The sequence below is a fragment of the Stegostoma tigrinum genome, chromosome 19 (genome assembly GCF_030684315.1).
Source record: "Stegostoma tigrinum isolate sSteTig4 chromosome 19, sSteTig4.hap1, whole genome shotgun sequence".
NCBI classification, from domain to species: Eukaryota; Metazoa; Chordata; class Chondrichthyes; order Orectolobiformes; family Stegostomatidae; genus Stegostoma; species Stegostoma tigrinum.
In genome coordinates this window covers 6,395,272-6,414,298 of record NC_081372.1, presented here as the reverse complement: position 1 = coordinate 6,414,298, position 19,027 = coordinate 6,395,272, and the positions used below count along the sequence as shown (strand labels likewise).

At 42.9% G+C, this 19,027-nt stretch overlaps 1 protein-coding gene across 1 annotated transcript in view; it reads right to left on the bottom strand.

Moving 5' to 3' along the window:
• Positions 1 to 15,372: 15,372 nt before the first annotated feature.
• Positions 15,373 to 19,027, bottom strand: part of LOC125461565 (double-strand-break repair protein rad21 homolog) — an 82,250-nt gene continuing 78,595 nt past the window's right edge. The window contains exon 14 of the mRNA XM_059652628.1: positions 15,373 to 15,561. Coding sequence (XP_059508611.1) covers positions 15,373 to 15,561 — 189 coding nt within the window. The remainder of the gene's footprint in view (positions 15,562 to 19,027) is intronic.

Sequence of the window (19,027 nt, the reverse complement as noted above, 5' to 3'; positions counted from 1 at the left end):
TTTTGTTCCTGATTTACAGCACCTGCAGTTCTTTTGGTTTTTACAGGATTCATCCACCGTGGTCATGTACCAGAGACTCTCAAACCTCTCTGCCTTTTCTCTTCCCCATCACCTTTTAAAAACTTATTCAAAAATCACCTCTTTGACTGAATCTCCCTCTATTGTACTTTGATGATGTTTTGGCCTTCATAGCGAGAAGTTTCGAGTACAGGAGCAGGGATGTCATCCTGCAGTTATGCATAGTCTTGGTGAGGCCGCACCTAGAATTTTGTGTGCGGTTTTGGTTTCGTTTTTTGAGAGAGGATGCTCTTGGTCTCAAGGGAGTGTGGCAAAGGTTTACCAGGCTGATTCCGGGGATGGTGGGATTGATGTATGAGGAGAGAATGACTAGGTTAGGATTGTTTCACTGGAGTTCAGATGAATGAGGAGGGTATTTCATAGAGACTTATAAAATTCTAACAGGTCCAGACAGGATAGCTGCAGGGAGAATGTTCCCGATGGTGGGTGTGTCCAGAACCAGGGGTCACAGTATGAGAATTCGGGGCAGATCATTTCGGACAGAGATGAGGAGACATTTCTTCACCAAAGAGTGATGAGCCTGTGGAATTCATTACATTAGGAAATAGCTGATGCCAAAACATTAAATGTCTTCAAGAGGCAGCTAGATATAGGAGTTAGGGAGAATGGAATCAAAGGTTACGGGGAGGAAGCACGATTCGGCTATTGAGTTAGACGATTAGCCATGATCGTGATGAATGGTGGAGCTGGCTCAAAGGGCTGAAGAGTGTCCTCCTGCTCCTATTTTCAATGTTTCTGTATGTAAAAGGGCTTCTTTTCATTTTAAAAATGGTATTTGAATGCAGAATTTGTTGCACGGTGGTCTAATATGATATTAATGGTACAAAGCAGCCCAGTTCTAGAGGGCAGCCACGTGTACGTAATTTTCTGCTGTTTATGCCAGCACAACTTGTGATTGATTCATCTGCCCATCTATTCAAATAGGGGTTTCCATGGTTGGTAAGATTTGTGCTATTAACATAAATATTGTTCTATACATATTTTAAGAGTCTTGTAATTCTTCCTGTTTTGATTCTCCATTAATAAAAGAGCGACTGATTTCTCTTAGCACCATGATTTCACAAGGGAGTTCCCCATGGAAATTTCCCTTGCTGAGGCTAATAAAAAATTAATTCCACTGAAGTTTTATTCAATGGGCATTCTCACTCAAACTTTCTTAACTGTGTTTGTGAAGGTGACAGAATGGGAGATTTGACGTCTAAGCATGTTTGTGGAGGGAGTGAGGAAGATGTGAATAGGGCTTTAAATGCTGTGAACAGAAAGGAGAAAAATGGAGTGATGACAGAAAGAGGAAGATTGGATTCAAAATTGACATTTTTTTTGTTCATAGATTTTTGTACATTTTTTTGTGTCAACAGTTAGTCTTTTTGTTTATATATCTAGATTTTGTTTTTGAAGTGAATAGTAGTTTGAATTCATGTCCCTAATTCAGGCTTGTATAAAATCATAATACCGCACTCACTAGTGCATAAATGTATCTGGCCCAGCTACAACAGATTCTATAGCCTTTTCCTAATGGACACATGGCCATGACAATCGACAGCCCAACAAGTACTGTTCAACAATGTAAGGGAAAAGACGATTGTGGGACTAAGGGATGATGGTAAATTCTATCACATTGGAGTTGGTAATGTCACCTTCTCTCTGAGCTGTGTCAAATTACCACTTACCCCACTCACCTCTATTGAACAACAGGAGTCCCACAGCGGGCACTTCTCGAACTCACTTACACAGAATTTCAGGGAGCTTGTTCCCTGACTGCCCACCACATCAGTATTCATGAAGACTCTACATGTAGCTAACAGGGCTGTTAACAATTCTATCTGCAGGCTTTGGATAATTCTGAGGCAGTTGTGGTGTATTCCCATTTCCTGCCAGGATGTCTGCAGTTAAGCTCCACCACAGATGCTTTACTGTGAGCGGCTGTTAAGGTTTTCTTCTCTCACTGGTGATGCCTGCACCTCCTTAGAACCAACAATTGTGTGCCTACCCAATTTCATCATCATACGACTGTGATGGGAAGAATGCACCGATAAGCAAGGCCCACTACTCTATGAGATGGAGGAGAAGTCGGCCATTCAGCCCGTTAAGTCTGCTGCACCATACAGAGAGATCATGTATAATTTGATAGTATTCAACTGCGCTTTTTTGCTGTGTCCCCAGTAACCCTTCCTGATTCTCTTGATTACAAATCTGTCTATCTCTGCCTTGAGCATGCTTGACAACCCAGCCACGATAGCTGTTTGCAAGAAAATAGCCTCCTCATCTCTTTCTTAAATGAATGACTCCTTACTCTGAGATTATGTCCTGTGGCCTGAGGTATTTACACAAGGGGAAAAAAAACCTCTCTACATCTATCCTGTTAAATCCCCAAAAATAATCTTATATGTTTCAATAAGGTTGCCTCTCGTTATTCTAAACTCCAACTAGTATCGCCCAACCTACTCAACCTCTTCTCATTTAAAAAAAACCTCCATATGCGGGATCAACCGAATTAACATTCTCTGGACTGCCTCTGATACCAGTACATCTTTTGTTAAGCAAGAGGACCAAAACTATTCATAATGCTCCAGCTTTGGTCTGACTAGTTATTTGAATTTAACTAGAGCCCCATATCTTTATTAAGAGTCTCACCATTACTGTAAATCTTTAAAATCAGTCACCAAAATAGGCAATTGTTTCTCTTAGGCACTGCTATCCAGAAAAAAAAAACTTTCACCAGTCTTCTTCAATAAACTCAAAATAATTAATTTAATACTTTTTTCTTGAAACAGGTGGCAAATGTGTTAGTATCTGAGCTATGTTCCAGTTTTAGAACTATTTCCCCCTTTCAGCTCTTTGGGTGCCAATCACATAGTTGTTGGCAAGTAGAAGGCCTTTGTCATCAACAAGTGGTCATCACTCCACAGACCCATCAGCCACCTGGTGCCTGCCAAATTGTGCATACACTATCTCACTCCAATTCGTCTGCAATTAAACCTCCCCCAACGGTCGAACAAAAGACAGTGTGAACAGCTCTCACAAAAAGTGCAAATAGCTTTGCTCTTAAGAGGTGCAGAAATCCCTTCCACAGACCTTGGTTTTAAAATAGTCCATTTCCTATTTTAGCCCACAATCAAAAACACAGAAAAATAAAATGACACAGTCTTTACAGTACGGATGAATTTGCAGAATCAATACTGCTGGCCTTGCCATTGTACTTTATGCTGTCTCTGCCACTGTTAGGTGGTCCATCTGGTTTCATTTCTTACTTTAGACTTTAACATTTGATGTGACTGAATGGCTTGCAAGGTCAGTTCAGAGTCGATCACGTTGCTATGAGTCTGGAGTCACATAACTGATCAGACCAATTCAAAGTAGCAGATTTTCTTCCCTAAAGGACATTACTGAACCAAGTTGGTTTTAATGGCAATCAACAAGGTTTCATAATCATCACTAGACTTTTAAATCCAGATTTTAAAAGAAATTTAAATTCCACTACAGCAGGATTCAAACCTTAGGCCCAGAGCAATCTTCCGAATGCCGGCCCAGTCAATACCCCTAGACCAACATCCTCTTAAACAACACAATTAAGAACATTTGTCATAACTTGATTCATGAGTCTTTGGAAAAGTAGCTGGAGCATTTTTAAACCTGAAAGCATGACTCGAGACTGATAGAACGCATTTGGTGTAACAAAAGCAGGTACCTCTTTAGCTCTTGGTGGCAATGCTACTGGTCGGTATCGTTTAAATAAATCTATTTTACTGCAGAATAAAGCAACGTGAACCACTAATACAATCTTCTTCTGAGAAATTGGTATAAATCTGCTTTCGTTATTTATTTACTTTCTTGTATCTTATACAGAATCTTGTTGACCCAACAGGTTTAGGAACGAGGAGAACTTCAACTGCTTAAATATGTTGAATCTGTGCCTATTTCTCTGAGCGGAGACAATAAATATGTTGTTTTGTTGGTGCAGATTTCCCTACAGTTACATCATGTCTGGGTAGAGTTGTGCACCCCGTGCCTAGGATGTCAATTCTACAAATTTTCTTAAATTGCACAAGTGACCTTGCTACATCCATCCATTTTCCTTCCTCTAGGTTTACTGATACATTGTCTTATTGTCTCAGTATTGGCTAATCGGATATAGGAGCTTCAATTTATGAATTATCTACATCCCCTTCTACCTTACTCTCACTGACTCTGCATTCCTCAACTTTTATAGAACATTACAGCACAGTACAGGCCCTTCGGCCCTCGATGTTGTGCCGACCTGTCATACCGATCTGAAGCCCATCTAACCTACACTATTCCATGTACGTCCATATGTTTGTCCAATGATGACTTAAATGTACCTAAAGTTGGCGAATCTACTACCATTGCAGGCAAAGCGTTCCATTCCCTTACTACTCTCTGAGTAAAGAAACCACCTCTGACATCTGTCCTATACCTTTCACCCCTCAATTTAAAGCTATGCCCCCTCGTGCTCGCCGTCACCATCCTAGGAAAAAGGCCCTCCCTATCCACCCTATCTAACCCTCTGATTATTTTATATGTTTCAATTAAGTCACCTCTCAACCTTCTTCTCTCTAATGAAAACAGCCTCAAGTCCCTCAGCCTTTCCTCCTAAGACCTTCCCTCCATACCAGGCAACATCCTAGTAAATCACCTCTGCACCCTTTCCAAAGCTTCCACATCCTTCTTATAATGCGATGACCAGAACTGTATGCAATACTCCAAGTGCGGCCGCACCAGAGTTTTGTACAGCTGCAGCATAACCTCTTGGTTCCAGAACTTGATCCCTCTATTAATAAAAGCTAAAACACTGTATGCCTTCTTAACAGCCCTGTCAACCTGGGTGGAAACTTTCAAGGGTCTGTGTACATGGACACCAAGATCTCTCTGCTCATCTACACTACCAAGAATCTTACCATTAGCCCTGTACTTTGCCTTCCGGTTACTCCTATCAAAGTGCATCACCTCACACTTGTCCGCATTAAACTCCATTTGCCGCCTCTCAGCCCAGCTCTGCAGCTTATCTATGTCTCTCTGCAACCTACAGCATCCTTCGTCACTATCCACAACTCCACCAACCTTAGTGTTGTCTGCAAATTTACTAACCCATCCTTCTACGCCCTCATCCAGGTCATTTATAAAAATGAGACAGCAGTGGACCCAACACCGACCCTTGCAGTACACCACTAGTAATTGGTCTCCAGGATGAACATTTCCCATCAACTATCACCCTCTGTCTTCTTTCAGCAAGCCAATTTCCGATCCAAACTGCTATATCTCCCACAATCCCATTCCTCCACATTTTGTACAATAGCCTACTGTGGGGAACCTTATCGAACGTCTTGCTGAAATCCATATACACCACATCAACCGGTTTACTCTCATCTACCTGTTTGGTCACCTTCTCAAAGAACTCAATAAGGTTTGTGAGGCACGACCTTCCCTTCACAAAACCATGCTGACTATCCCTAATCAATTTATTCTTTTCTAGATGATTATAAATCCTATCCCTTATAACCTTATCCAACACTTTACCAACAACTGAGGTAAGGCTCACTGGTCTATAATTACCAGGGTTCTCTCTACTCCCCTTCTTGAACAGGGGAACCACATTTGCTATCATCCAGTCATCTGGCACTATTCCTGTAGACAATGACGAGTTAAAGATCAATGCCAAAGGCTCGGCAATCTCCTCCCTGGCTTCCCAAAGGATCCTAGCATAAATCCCATCCAGCCCAGGGGACCTATCTATCTTCACACTCTGTAGGATTTCTAATACCTCTTCCTTGTGAACCTCAATCCCACCTAGTCTAGTAACCCGTATCTCAGTATTCTCCTCGACAACATTGTCGTTTTCTAGAGTGAATACTGTCGAAAAATATTCATTTAGCGCTTCCCCTATCTCATCTGACTCCCCACACAACTTCCCACTACTATACTTGATTGGCCCTAATCTTACTTTTGTCATTCTTTTATTCCTTAAATACCTATAGAAAGCCTTACAGATACCAGTCTTCAGCCAATTCAATTCACTCCAAGTGATATCAAGAAATGGTTGGAGACACTGGACACTGTAAAGGCTACAGGGCCTGACAACATCCCAGCAATAATACTGAAGACTTTTGCTCCAGAACGTGCCACTCCCTTAGTCAAGCTGTTCCAGTTCACTTACAACACTGGTATTTACCCAACAATGTGGAAACTTGCCCAGGTATGTCCTGTACACAACAAGTAGGACAAATCCACCCCATCAGTCTACTCTCGATCATCAGTAAAATGATGAAAGGTGTCATCAACAGTGCTATCAAGCAGCACTTGCCCAGCAATAACCTGCTCAGTGATACGCCAACTCTCTGACACCACCTCCTACCGCCCCCTCGATCATGACCCCTCACCCGAGCACCAAACCATCACCTCCAACACCATTCATGACCTCATCACCTCAGGAGACCTCCCACCCACAGCCTCCAACCTCATTATTCCCCAACCCCGCACGGCCCGTTTCTATCTCCTTCCCAAAATCCACAAACCTGCCTGCCCTGGTCGACCCATCGTCTCAGCCTGCTCCTGCCTCACCGAACTCATCTCCACCTATCTGGACTCCATTTTCTCCCCTTTGGTCCAGGAACTCCCCACCTACGTCCGTGACACCACCCACGCCCTCCACCTCCTCCAGTACTTCCAATTCCCTGGCCCCCAACACCTCATCTTCACCATGGACGTCCAGTCCCTATACACCTGCATTCCGCATGCAGATGGCCTCAAGGCCCTCCGCTTCTTCCTGTCCCGCAGGCCCGACCAGTCCCCCTCCACCGACACCCTATCCGCCTAGCCGAACTCGTCCTCACCCTCAACAGCTTCTCTTTTGACTCCTCCCACTTCCTACAGACTAAGGGGGTTGCCATGGGCACCCGCATGGGCCCCAGCTATGCCTGCCTCTTTGTAGGTTACGTGGAACAGTCCCTCTTCCGCACCTACACAGGCCCCAAACCCCACCTCTTCCTCCGGTACATTGATGACTGTATCGGCGCCACCTGTTGCTCCCCAGAGGAGCTCGAACAGTTCATCCACTTCACCAACACCTTCCACCCCAACCTTCAGTTCACCTGGGCCATCTCCAGCACATCCCTCACCTTCTTGGACCTCTCAGTCTCCATCTCAGGCAACCAGCTGGTAACTGATGTCCATTTCAAGCCCACCGACTCCCACAGCTACCTAGAATACACCTCCTCCCACCCACCCTCCTGCAAAAATTCCATCCCCTATTCCCAATTCCTCCGCCTCCACCGCATCTGCTCCCACGATAAGACATTCCACTCCCGCACATCCCAGAAGTCCAAGTTTTTCAAGGACCGCAACTTTCCCCCCACAGTTATCGAGAACGCCCTTGACCGCGTCTCCCGCATTTCCCGCAACACATCCCTCACACCCTGCCCCCGCCACAACCGCCCAAAGAGGATCCCCCTTGTTCTCACACACCACCCCACCAACCTCCGGATACAACGCATCATCCTCCGACACTTCTGCCATCTACAATCCGACCCCACCACCCAAGACATTTTTCCATCCCCACCCCTGTCTGCTTTCCGGAGAGACCGCTCTCTCCGTGACTCCCTTGTTCGCTCCACACTGCCCTCCAACCCCACCACACCCGGCACCTTCCCCTGCAACCACAGGAAATGCTACACTTGCCCCCACACCTCCTCCCTCACCCCTATCCCAGGCCCCAAGATGACTTTCCACATTAAGCAGAGGTTCACCTGCACATCTGCCATTGTGATATACTGCATCCACTGTACCCGGTGCGGCTTCCTCTACATTGGGGAAAGCAAGCGGAGGCTTGGAGACCGCTTTGCAGAACACCTCCGCTCAGTTCGCAACAAACAACTGCACCTCCCAGTCGCAAACCATTTCAACTCACCCTCCCATTCTTTAGACGACATGTCCATCATGGGCCTTCTGCAGTGCCACAATGATGCCACCCGAAGGTTGCAGGAACAGCAACTCATATTCCGCCTGGGAACCCTGCAGCCACATGGTATCAATGTGGACTTCACCAGCTTCAAAATCTCCCCTTCCCCAACTGCATCCCTAAACCAGCCCAGTTCGTCCCCTCCCCCCACTGCACCACACAACCAGCCCAGCTCTTCCCCTCCACCCACTGCATCCCAAAACCAGTCCAACCTGTCTCTGCCTCCCTAACCGGTTCTTCCTCTCACCCATCCCTTGCTCCCACCCCAAGCCGCACCCCCATCTACCTACTAACCTCATCCCACCTCCTTGACCTGTCCGTCTTCCCTGGACTGACCTATCCCCTCCCTACCTCCCCACCTATACTCTCTCCACCTATCTTCTTTTCTCTCCATCTTCGGTCCGCCTCCCCCTCTCTCCCTATTTATTCCAGAACCCTCACCCCATCCCCCTCTCTGATGAAGGGTCTAGACCCGAAACGTCAGCTTCTGTGCTCCTGAGATGCTGCTTGGCCTGCTGTGTTCATCCAGCCTCACATTTTATTATCTTGGATTCTCCAGCATCTGCAGTTCCTATTATCTCTATTATCAGTGATACCCAGTTTGGGTTTTGCCAGGGCCACTCAGTTCCTGATCTCATTACAGCCTTGGTTCAAACATGGACAAAAAAGCTGAATTCCAGAGGGGAGGTGAGAGTGACAGCCCTTAATATCAAGGCTGCATTCGACCGAGTGTGACATCAAGGAACCCGAGCAAAACTGGAATCAATGGCTATCGGGGCAAACGCTCCAGAGGTTGGAGTCACACCTGACACGTAGGAAGATGGTTGTGGTTGTCAGCTGTCAATCATCTCAGTTTTAGGGCATCTCTGCAGGAGTTCCTCAGGGTAGTCTCCCTGGCTCAACCATCTTCAGCTGTTTCATCAATGACCTTCCCTCCATCATAAGGTCAGAAGTGGGGAGCTCGCCGATGATTGCACAATGTTCAGCACCATTCGTGACTCCTCAGATACTGAAGCAGTCAGTACTTAAATGCAACTTGGGCTGACAAGTGGCAAGTAATATTCATGTCACACAGATGCCAGGCTATGACCATCACCAATAAGAGACAGTCTAACCACCACCCCTTGATAGTCAATGGTGTTACCATCACTGAATCCTCCACTTAAACATCCTGGAGATTAGCATTGACCAGAAACTCAACTGGACTCACCACATAAACACATTGGCTACAAGAGCAGGTCCAAAGCTGGGAATACTGCAGCGAGTAACTCCCCTCCTGACTCCACAAAGCCTGTCCCATCGTCTACAAGGCACAAGTCAAGAGTGTGGTGGAATACCCCCCACTTGCCTAGATGAGTGTAGCCCCAACAACACTCAAGAAGTTTGATACCACCCAGGACAAGGCAGCCCACTTGATCGGCACTACATCCACAAACATCCCACTCCCTCCACCACCAATGCTTAGTAGCTGCAAGTGTGTACTATCTACAAGATGCACTGCAGAAATTCACCAAAGATCCTCAGCCAGCACCTTCCAAACCCATGACCACTTCCATCTAGAAGGCCAAGTGCAACAGACATATGGGAACACCACCACCTCCAAGTTCCCCTCCAAGCCACTCACCATCCTGGAAATAAATCACCGTTCCTTAACTGGATCAACATCCTGGAATTCTCTCCCTAATAGCATTGTAGATCAACCTACAGCAGGTGGACTGCCGCGGTTCAAGAAGGCAGCTCACCACCACCTTCTCAAGGGCAACCAGTGATGTGCTAGAAATGCTGGCCAGTCAGTGATGCCCATATCCCAAAATGACTAGAAAAGAAACAATGGTATTATTTCTACATAGGTCACAGCTGATGCTTCTTCCTGTGATCTGGAGTGTCTATCAGAAAATTCTCTTCACTAACCTTAATTATCTTTTGTGGACAATTGAATCTTGCTTTCAGAGATTCCCCTGTAAGTGTAACAATACTAACACTAAATTTACAATTTGAAATATTCAGATTTCAGCACATTTCCTGTTTAGTTCTTGATGCTCCTTCTTTGCAGGCTCCCACAAGTCTTTCCAGGATGACAGACACAAAATGCACACACAAGAGCTCTGTAAGCCATTGCATTATTTAATTTTATATCAATCATTTTGAATTATACAATTGTGCTTTTGTTTCTTTCCTATTTACATCGGTCAAAGGGTCATGAATCTGTGAAATTCACTATGCCAGAGTGTAGTGGATGCTGGGAGATTGAGTAAATTGAAGGAAAAAACAGACAGATTACGGAGGGTCGGGAAGAAAGTGGAGTTGAGGCTGAGATGAGATCAGCCATGATCATATTGACACGGCACAGCAGACTCAAGAGGCTGAATTATTTACTCCTGCTCCTAGTTCTTATGTGCTTACATTCATATGTTTTATTACTGAACATAAACTGGTTGCGCTAAAATTCTGCATGCTGAGTTTATCTCAAGTTGCATCTCAATGGCATCAAAGAAGAGATGAAGAATTAATGAACAGATTATGGCCAAAAGTGTGTATAAAGTAAAAGAAAAAATGTGGAAGAACTGTGCCACATTCTTTCTATGATCATAAAGATAAGGGAGATGGAGATAAAATCCCAGACAACTGTTTCTTCAAGCACAACTTTGAAGAGAGGCCAGAGAGAATATGTTTGGGAATGGCTTCAAACAGAACAATGATATAATTGTAAAACAATTAAATGGGAAGAAGAAGGGATTACCTTCTATGACCTTGGTAAACAACTTGCTGCTGCAGATGGGGTATAGCAGTTTGGTCAACTGCTCCAAAATCCTACCAGGAGATCTGTTTATGGACTGACTATGTCTTACAGACCCAGTGTCATAAACAACGAGTGTCATTGTTTATACCATCATTTAGAAGTGTAATAAACGAATATCATATTAATTAGAACTGTATCCAAGCTGCTGTGTGCCATTGTTTCTTTGTAAAAAACCTTTAGACCCAAGGTTTTCTTTACAGCAATCAGCCTGCCTGAAGTCTGGAAGATAAATTAATAGCAGAACACACTGTTGATAGGTTAGTCATGAAAATCAGGTAGTCCCGGGACTGGGGGACTATTTGGAGGGGTCATCATTGCAATTACTGATGTGAACAGCAGACAGAGTGGTCCATTTGTAAACTCTGGAGAAATGAAACTGAATTGAGACAGAGATCATTGGACTTAAGTGGGAACACCATAGTAACCTACAGGGAAAAAGACTTACGTGTAAGTCACACCCGTGCGTGTTCTTTCTGGGACTGCCCTGTTCTTTGCGTGTTAACCACTTAAAATCAGCAGAGATACATTAACATTTGCTGGTCTAATCCTGTACATTTTAAAGCAGTTCAGTGTTTAATGTGTATAAAACATCTCTGTACAGAATTATAGGAAAATTGGTCTAAAAATAATTAATGATATAATGCGTTTCAGTTATTTGAAAGCAATTGTTTTGCTTGATAAGAATAGAATTTCAAGAAAGATCCCTTTGGCATAGGGGTGTTATATAATAAACTCTGATACTCAAGAGGCAGGAAATTGTTCATCATGGAGACCCTTTCTCTTCCGCCTTGTGGCTGCAAGAATTAGCAGTTTGAAAAACTTTCCTTGAAGCTGTAATGTTACTGATGGAAAGTACACAGCAAGAACTCACAATTGTAAGTTTGGCAGTGTGGAGGAACAGAGGGATCTTGGGGTCCATGTCCACAATTCCTTCAAAGTTGCCACCCAAGTTGATAGGGCTGTTAAGAAGGCATATGGTGTGTTGGCTCTAATGGGCAGAGGAATTGAGTTTAAGAGCCGTGAAGTTATGCTGCAGCTCTATAAAACCCTGGTTAGACCACAATTGGAATATTGTGTCAGTTCTGGTCACCTCATTACAGGAAAGATGTGGAAGCTTTAGAGAGGGTGCAGAGGAGATTTACCAGGATGCTGCCTGGACTGGAGGGCAGGTCTTCGGAGGAAAGGTTGAAGGAGCTAGGGCTTTTCTCATTGGAGCGAAGAAGAATGAGAATTGACTTGATAGAGGTATACAAGATGATGACAGGCATAGATGGGGTGGATAGCCAGAGACTTTTTCCCAGTATGGAAATGACTATTACAAGGGGGCATAATTTTAAGGTGATTGGAAGAAGGTAAATGGGCGATGTCAGAGGTAGGTTCTTTAGACAGAGAGTGGTGGATACATGGAATGTGCTGCCAGCGGTGGTAGTGGAGTCAGATACATTAGGGACATTTAAGCAAATCTATAATAGGCACAGGGGTGATAGTAAAATGTAGGGTATGCAGGGTAATTTGATCTTAGAGTAGGATAATAGGTCAGCACAACATCGTGGGCCAAAGGGTCTGTACTGTTCTATGTCCTAGAGAGTTGGGATAAGGGGGCATCTTCAGGATGGCAGTCTATATCTAATGGAGTGCCATAGGGGTCAGTGCTGGCATCACAATGACTTACAATGTCATGATTTGGATGAGTAAAGTGAATGCACTGAAGCCAAGTTTGAGGATAGCATAAAAACAGGTGGGAAGGCAGTGGTAAGAATGATAGTCTGCAGTGGGGCACAAATAGGTTAAGTAAGTGGACAATAACTTGGCAGATGGAATACAACATGGGAAAATAGAAGGCTATGGAGCTGAATATTATTTAAGTGGAAAAAAGACTGCAGACAGCTATGGAACAGAGGGCTTTGGGAGTCCTCAGCCATGAATCACAAAAAGCTAGCAATCCAAATTTAACAGGTAATAGGGAAGGCATGTAGAATTTTGGCCTTCACTTCAAAGGGAATAGAGTAGGCAGATTTTGCTCAAGCTATATCAGAACACTAGTCAGATTACAGCTAGAATACAGTAAACACTTTTGTGGCTCTTATCTAGGGAAAGATGGACTGGCATTGGAGGCAGTCCAGAGAAGGCTGATACCAATATGGAGAACGATCCCTATTATGAAATGTTTAATAGATTAGGTCTGTACTCATTGGAATTCCGCAGATTCGATTTGATTTATTATTGTCACATGTTCCTCATTGAAATAGAGGATTCTAAGATTACTTAACAGGGTAGAGTAGAAAGGTTCATTCCCCTTATGTGACAGTCAAAGTGTTCTGAAATTAACACAGAGGTGAAGAGGAATTTATTCTCCCAGAGGGCAGTGAGTCTGGAATTCTTTACTCCAGAGCACTGTCAAGGTTTGGTCATTAACTATATTCAAGGTTGAGACAGACAGATTTTTAATCACTAAGGGAAATCAAGGGTTATAGGGATAAGGCAAGAAAGAGGAGTTGAGCATTATCAGATCAGCCATGATCTCACTGAATGATGGTACAGACTCAATGGGCTCCTTCTATGGTTTTATGGTGTTATGGACACTACTGATCCTTATCCATCAACCAACAATCACAAAAGCAGATTATCTGGCCATTATCATGTAGCTGTTTATGACAATTTGTACTGTGTGTACTAGCTCCTGTGTTTCCTATAATTATAATAATTACACCATCTCAGAAGTGCCTAATTGACAGTAAAGTGCTTTTGGAAATCCTAGTACTGTGAAAGGTGACATTTAGATGCAAAACAATCTCCCTTATTCTTTTGATAAATTTACATCAGTTTAGCCCGACAGTCATGGTCTTTTAGCCAGCAACATTTCCACTGATTTGGACAGCTCAGGAAAATGCAGTGAAGTCCTGGCTATTCCTGCCATGTTCGAACAGCAAAAGGGACTTGGAATGGTAATACTGCGTCTCCCTCCAGAACTGTTGCTAAACTAAGTGTATTTCCAAAATGTTCTATTTCTGTCATATTTTGAGCATCCACATTAATTTTTCACTCAGAAGGTCAACTCCAAAGTCTTGGAAATTTTCTCTTGTTGTGGGCACAAGTGTTGGGAAGTAGCCTGAATTTTAATAACCTTGTTGGGCTTAATCATTTATCTGCTCTCGTGGTCATTCAGGATTGTGACAGAATCATATTTGAACATGCTTATAAAACCTTCTGATAAATGTAACTAAATTACCGTTCAACAATATTTGGACACAAAAGTATGGTGTGGTGCCATAAGTGCTTTAAATCTAATCTCTTGACAGATCAAAACATGTTTTTTTTGGCCTCCTTTACTGCTAATTTCTATAATTAATGTAGCAATATAATAAAGTATTCTGTCAGCCCAATGTTTGCAAACATCAGCAAAAGTTTTATTTAGTTACAAAGGTTAAACAATTACAGGCAAAAATCATAGTTCCAAAGACCACAAAGCAAACACTCTCCATTGAACAACAGAAGTAAATACCAATTATTTCATGCCAGTTATCACTGGCCAAACAAAAACCTGCCTTCAAAGTGAGACAGCCACAAGGAATGATTACAACAAGCAGAAAAACACAATGTGGAACAAATCAAGTTATCTGAAAAATACAACCATTTTGAAAAACAAAAAACAGTGCAAATCCAAAACTTTTAAACAAGCATTAAAACAAAATTGCGGTACAAATAATGCTGATGTAATGAAATGTATAATTTTTCTGAACACATTCAATGTTAATGGGATGGACATATTGACAGAATGAGGGCATTCACCATGTACTAACCTAAATAAATGTTTCAATAACCAGGGACTTTTGAGGGCATTTCACCTATATTTGTCTCTAAGCTACTAAACAATCCAGGTGAGGTGAAGTCTGGAAACTCAAGTGGATGCCTTTAGTGCTGCTGAGCCCTTGCTGCTTTTTTCCTGTATTATCTGAACTTCAACATGCGCGAGATGAGGAGAATCTCCCCTTTAAAGTTAACTTAGTGGGATTGAACAATGGAAGTGAGAACATATAGACTAAAGAAACCACCCTGATCAACTGCTATACCCACTTTATCTAAACAATGTGAACTGTGCAATGGTACTGCTAATGCACTTCTGTTGAACATTTGTTCAATGTCCCTTAAATTCTCTTCAGAAGTTAGTGAACGTTGACAACAAGCTATTGTAGTAGAAGATCTGGTGGAAATTTGTTTGCTCAGCTCAACTAATTTTGAGAATTTGAACAGGCTTTTGGATTTTTAATTCACTTGCAACACTGTACCCTCCAAGAGAATTTCTCCCTTCACCTTTATTCCTCGATGAACTTTTTGTTTAATCCAGGAGGACTGTGTGGTATCTCAGGTCAAAAATAAAATAAAGCTCATGGCATTTGTGATATGAGGAATTATCATCATCATCTGAATCCTATGTTGTAATTATTAAACATTAGAAGGTATAAAAATACTTACTCTAATTCTGAAAGCTATTTTAATGAGACATAAAGAGTATAATATATATTCAGAGATAAAATCTCGTTCCTGGGGTTGCAATAATGTCACTATAAGATTCTCTTTGGGTGAGTTCAAGCACCAACTGTTTCTTGAGCATGAGGAAACTATAGAATTTGGCAGCAGCCTGTTTGCGATTGTGATCTCTGCACAGCTCCAGCAAGCTGAAAAACTTTGCACCTGTTGTGTCATGGATCCGCTAGAAAACAGCAAAAGTAGTAGTAAAATAAACCATTTCTCCCTTTGTAAGCATAGAAGATTGCTAGAGGTAAAATGGTGTGATTAAAAAATTGAAACCTAGGTACTGGAGCAATACTAACAACACTGAACAGTGTCAAATGAGAAGCACACGAGTGTGCAAAATCATGAAACAAGGCTATTATGATGTTACATATATAACACTGAACAACAACTGTGTACTTAACTATTCCCAGTTAGCATCCATCTTTCACCCTCTCAAATGTCTACTCACTCAAAAACATGCTAACATTTGGTATCCTAACTTAAAACAAATCTCACACTGTCACACCCCAGTGTTCACACATTGCGTCCAGATCTGGCAACGTCTTCATGTAAAATTCTCATTCAACTTCTTCATTCTTGCTCCTCCTTGTTTCTATAACCTCTTCCAACCCTACAATTCTTCAAGGCAGAAACACAATAAATAGGTGGAGTAGGCCATTTGGTTCTTTGAACCTGCACCACCATTCAATATGATCATGGCTAATCATGCAATTTCAGTATCCCACTCCCGCTTTCTCTCCTTACCTCCTGATCGATTTAGCTGCAAGGACCACATCCAGCTCCCTCTTGAATACTGCAAATGAACTGGCCAAAACAGCTTCCTGTGGTAGAGAATTCCAGAGGTTCACAACTCTATGAGTGAAGAAATTCTTCCTCATCTCAATCCTGAATGGCTTACCTCTAATTCTTCGACTGTGACCCCGAGTTCTGGAATTCTCCAACATTGGGAACATGCGTCCCGCATCTCGCCGGTCCAATCCCATCAGGATTTTATATGTTGTATCAGAGATAATGGGAACTGCAGATGCTGGAGAATCCAAGATAACAAAGTGTGGAGCTGGATGAATACAGCAGGCCAAGCAGCATCTTAGGAGCACAAAAGCTGATGTTTCGGGCCTAGATCCTTCGTCGGAAAAAGGTCTAGGCCTAAAACGTCCGCTTTTGTGCTCCTAAGATGTTGCTTGGCCTGATGTGTTCATCCAGTATTTTATATGTTTCTATGAGATCCCCCCATTCTTCTAAATTCTAGTGAGTACAAGCCCAGGTGATGGTCTTTCTTCACATGTCAGTGCTGCCATCAGTCTAGTGAACCTTCACTGGGTTCCGTCAATCACAAGAACGTCCTTTCCATGACTAGCAGACCAGAACATCCGTCAGGCAGAAGCTGCTGATGCCTGAACACATGCATGAGCAGATTCAGCAACAGCCTCTTCCTGGCCGTTAATAGACTGATGAATGGACTCTCTAGCTGCAAATAATGCTGATCTTGCTAACGCTGATCTCACCTAGCACACGCCCTGTGCAATGTAACTTGTATGCTACTATCTAAGTCTTTTCGATCTGTTCATCCTTGCCTACGAAGATCTGCCGGTACTGATCGTAAACAAAACTTTTCACAGTATTTTGGTACATGTGACAATAAATCAATCAAAACTGTACACAGTACTCAAGGTATGGCCTCACCAAGGCCCTGTATAACTGTAGCAAAACAACCCTATTCCTATATTCAAATCCTCTTGCTATGAAGGCAGGCGTGCCATTAGCTTTCCTCACCACCTGCTACATTTGCATGCCAACCTTCAGCAACTGTTCCACCATGACACTCATGTCTCAGCCCACCTCACCTTGTCCTAAACTGCCACTATTCAGATAATAATCTGCCTTCTTGTTTTTGCCACCAAATTGGATAACCTCACATTTATCCACATTATATGCATTTGCCAAGTACTTGCCCACTCAGCCAGCCTGTCTAAATCACTCTGCAGCTTTTTAGCATTCTCCACCCAGCTTAGTGTCGTCTGTAGATTTGGAGTTATTGCACTCAATTCTTCATCCAAATCGTTAATACATATTGTGAACAGCTGGGGTCCCAGCACTGAACCCTGTGGCACCCTGCTTGTCACTGTCTGCCACTCTGAAACGGACCCAATTTTCCACTTCCTGTTGCCAATCAGTTCTCTATCCACATCAATACTTTACCTCCAATATCATGAGCTTCAATTTTGCTTACTAACCTCTTGTGTGAAACATTGTCGAAAGCCTTCTGAAAGTTCAGATACACAATATCCACTGATTCACCCATGTCAACTCTACAGGCCACATCCTCAAAAAATTCCAGAATATTTGTCAAGCATGATTTCCCTTTAGTGAATCCATGCTGACTTGGACCGATTCTGTCATCAGTTTCCAAATGCTCAGTTATTACATAATTAATGATTGACGCCAGCATTTTCCCCACCACCAAAGTCAAGGTAACCAGCCTATAACGCCCTGTTTTCTCTCTCCCTTCTTTTATCCATGTGTTCTTAAATGCTTGCCATAAGCTATCCCACCATCAACCCCTTAAGTGTCCTTGACCAGCTTATCCTAGTTAATGCATGCCTCAAACCTTCAAAATTAGCTTTCTTTAAGTTCAGGACCCTAGTTTCAGATTTAACCGTGTCACTCTCTACCTTAATGAAGAATTCTACCATGTTACAGTCACTATTCCCAAAAAGATCTCGCACCACAAGACAGCTAATTAATCCTCTCTCATTACAAAATACCCAGTCTACAATGGGCTGCTCTCTACTTGGTTCTTCAACATATTGGTCAAGGAATTGATCCTTCACACATTCCAGGAAATCCTCCTCCAATGCATTTCTACAAGTTTGGTTAGTCCAATCAATGTGCAGATTGAAGTCACCCATAATAGGTGCTGTACTCTTATTGCATGCATCTCTAATTTCCTGTCTGATGCCATCCCCAACCTCGATGACTGTTTGGTGATCTGTACAAAACTCCCACTAACGCTTTTTCTCCCTTTGGTGTTCCACAGCTCCACCCATACAGATTCCATATTGCCCAAGTTAATGTCCTTCCTTACTATTGTGTTAATCTCCTCCTTAACCAGCAACTCCACCTTCCTTTCTTTTCTATATATCTTTCCTGAAAACTAAATACCCAAATTTGAGTTCCCATCCTTGGTCATCCTGGAGCCAGTTCTCCGTGATCCCAATTACATCTTATCCATTAATAACTATGTGACCAGTTAATTCATCTGCCTTATTAAAAATGCTCCTTACACCGAGACACGGAGCCTTCAGGCTCATTTTTTTTGAAATTTATTGCCCTTTCGGCATTATGGTGTAATAATATGGTCCTTTTTGATTTTTATCTCTGGACTTTTGTTTGCAGCCACAGTAATGTCCATCTTATTCCCTTACAATTAAATCCGTTATCATTATAGCGGTGCCATTCTTTTTATAGTGATCTTTGCACCTTTTTGATTCTTACCTCTTAACACCTCCAGTTTAACTTGTTCCACCACTGGTAGCTTTCAGCAACTAAGGGTCTTAATGTCTAGAGTTCTCTCCCTCATGCACTCCCCACCTTAATGGTACTCCTTAAAGTCTACCCATTTTTGCCAAGCTTTTGGAGAT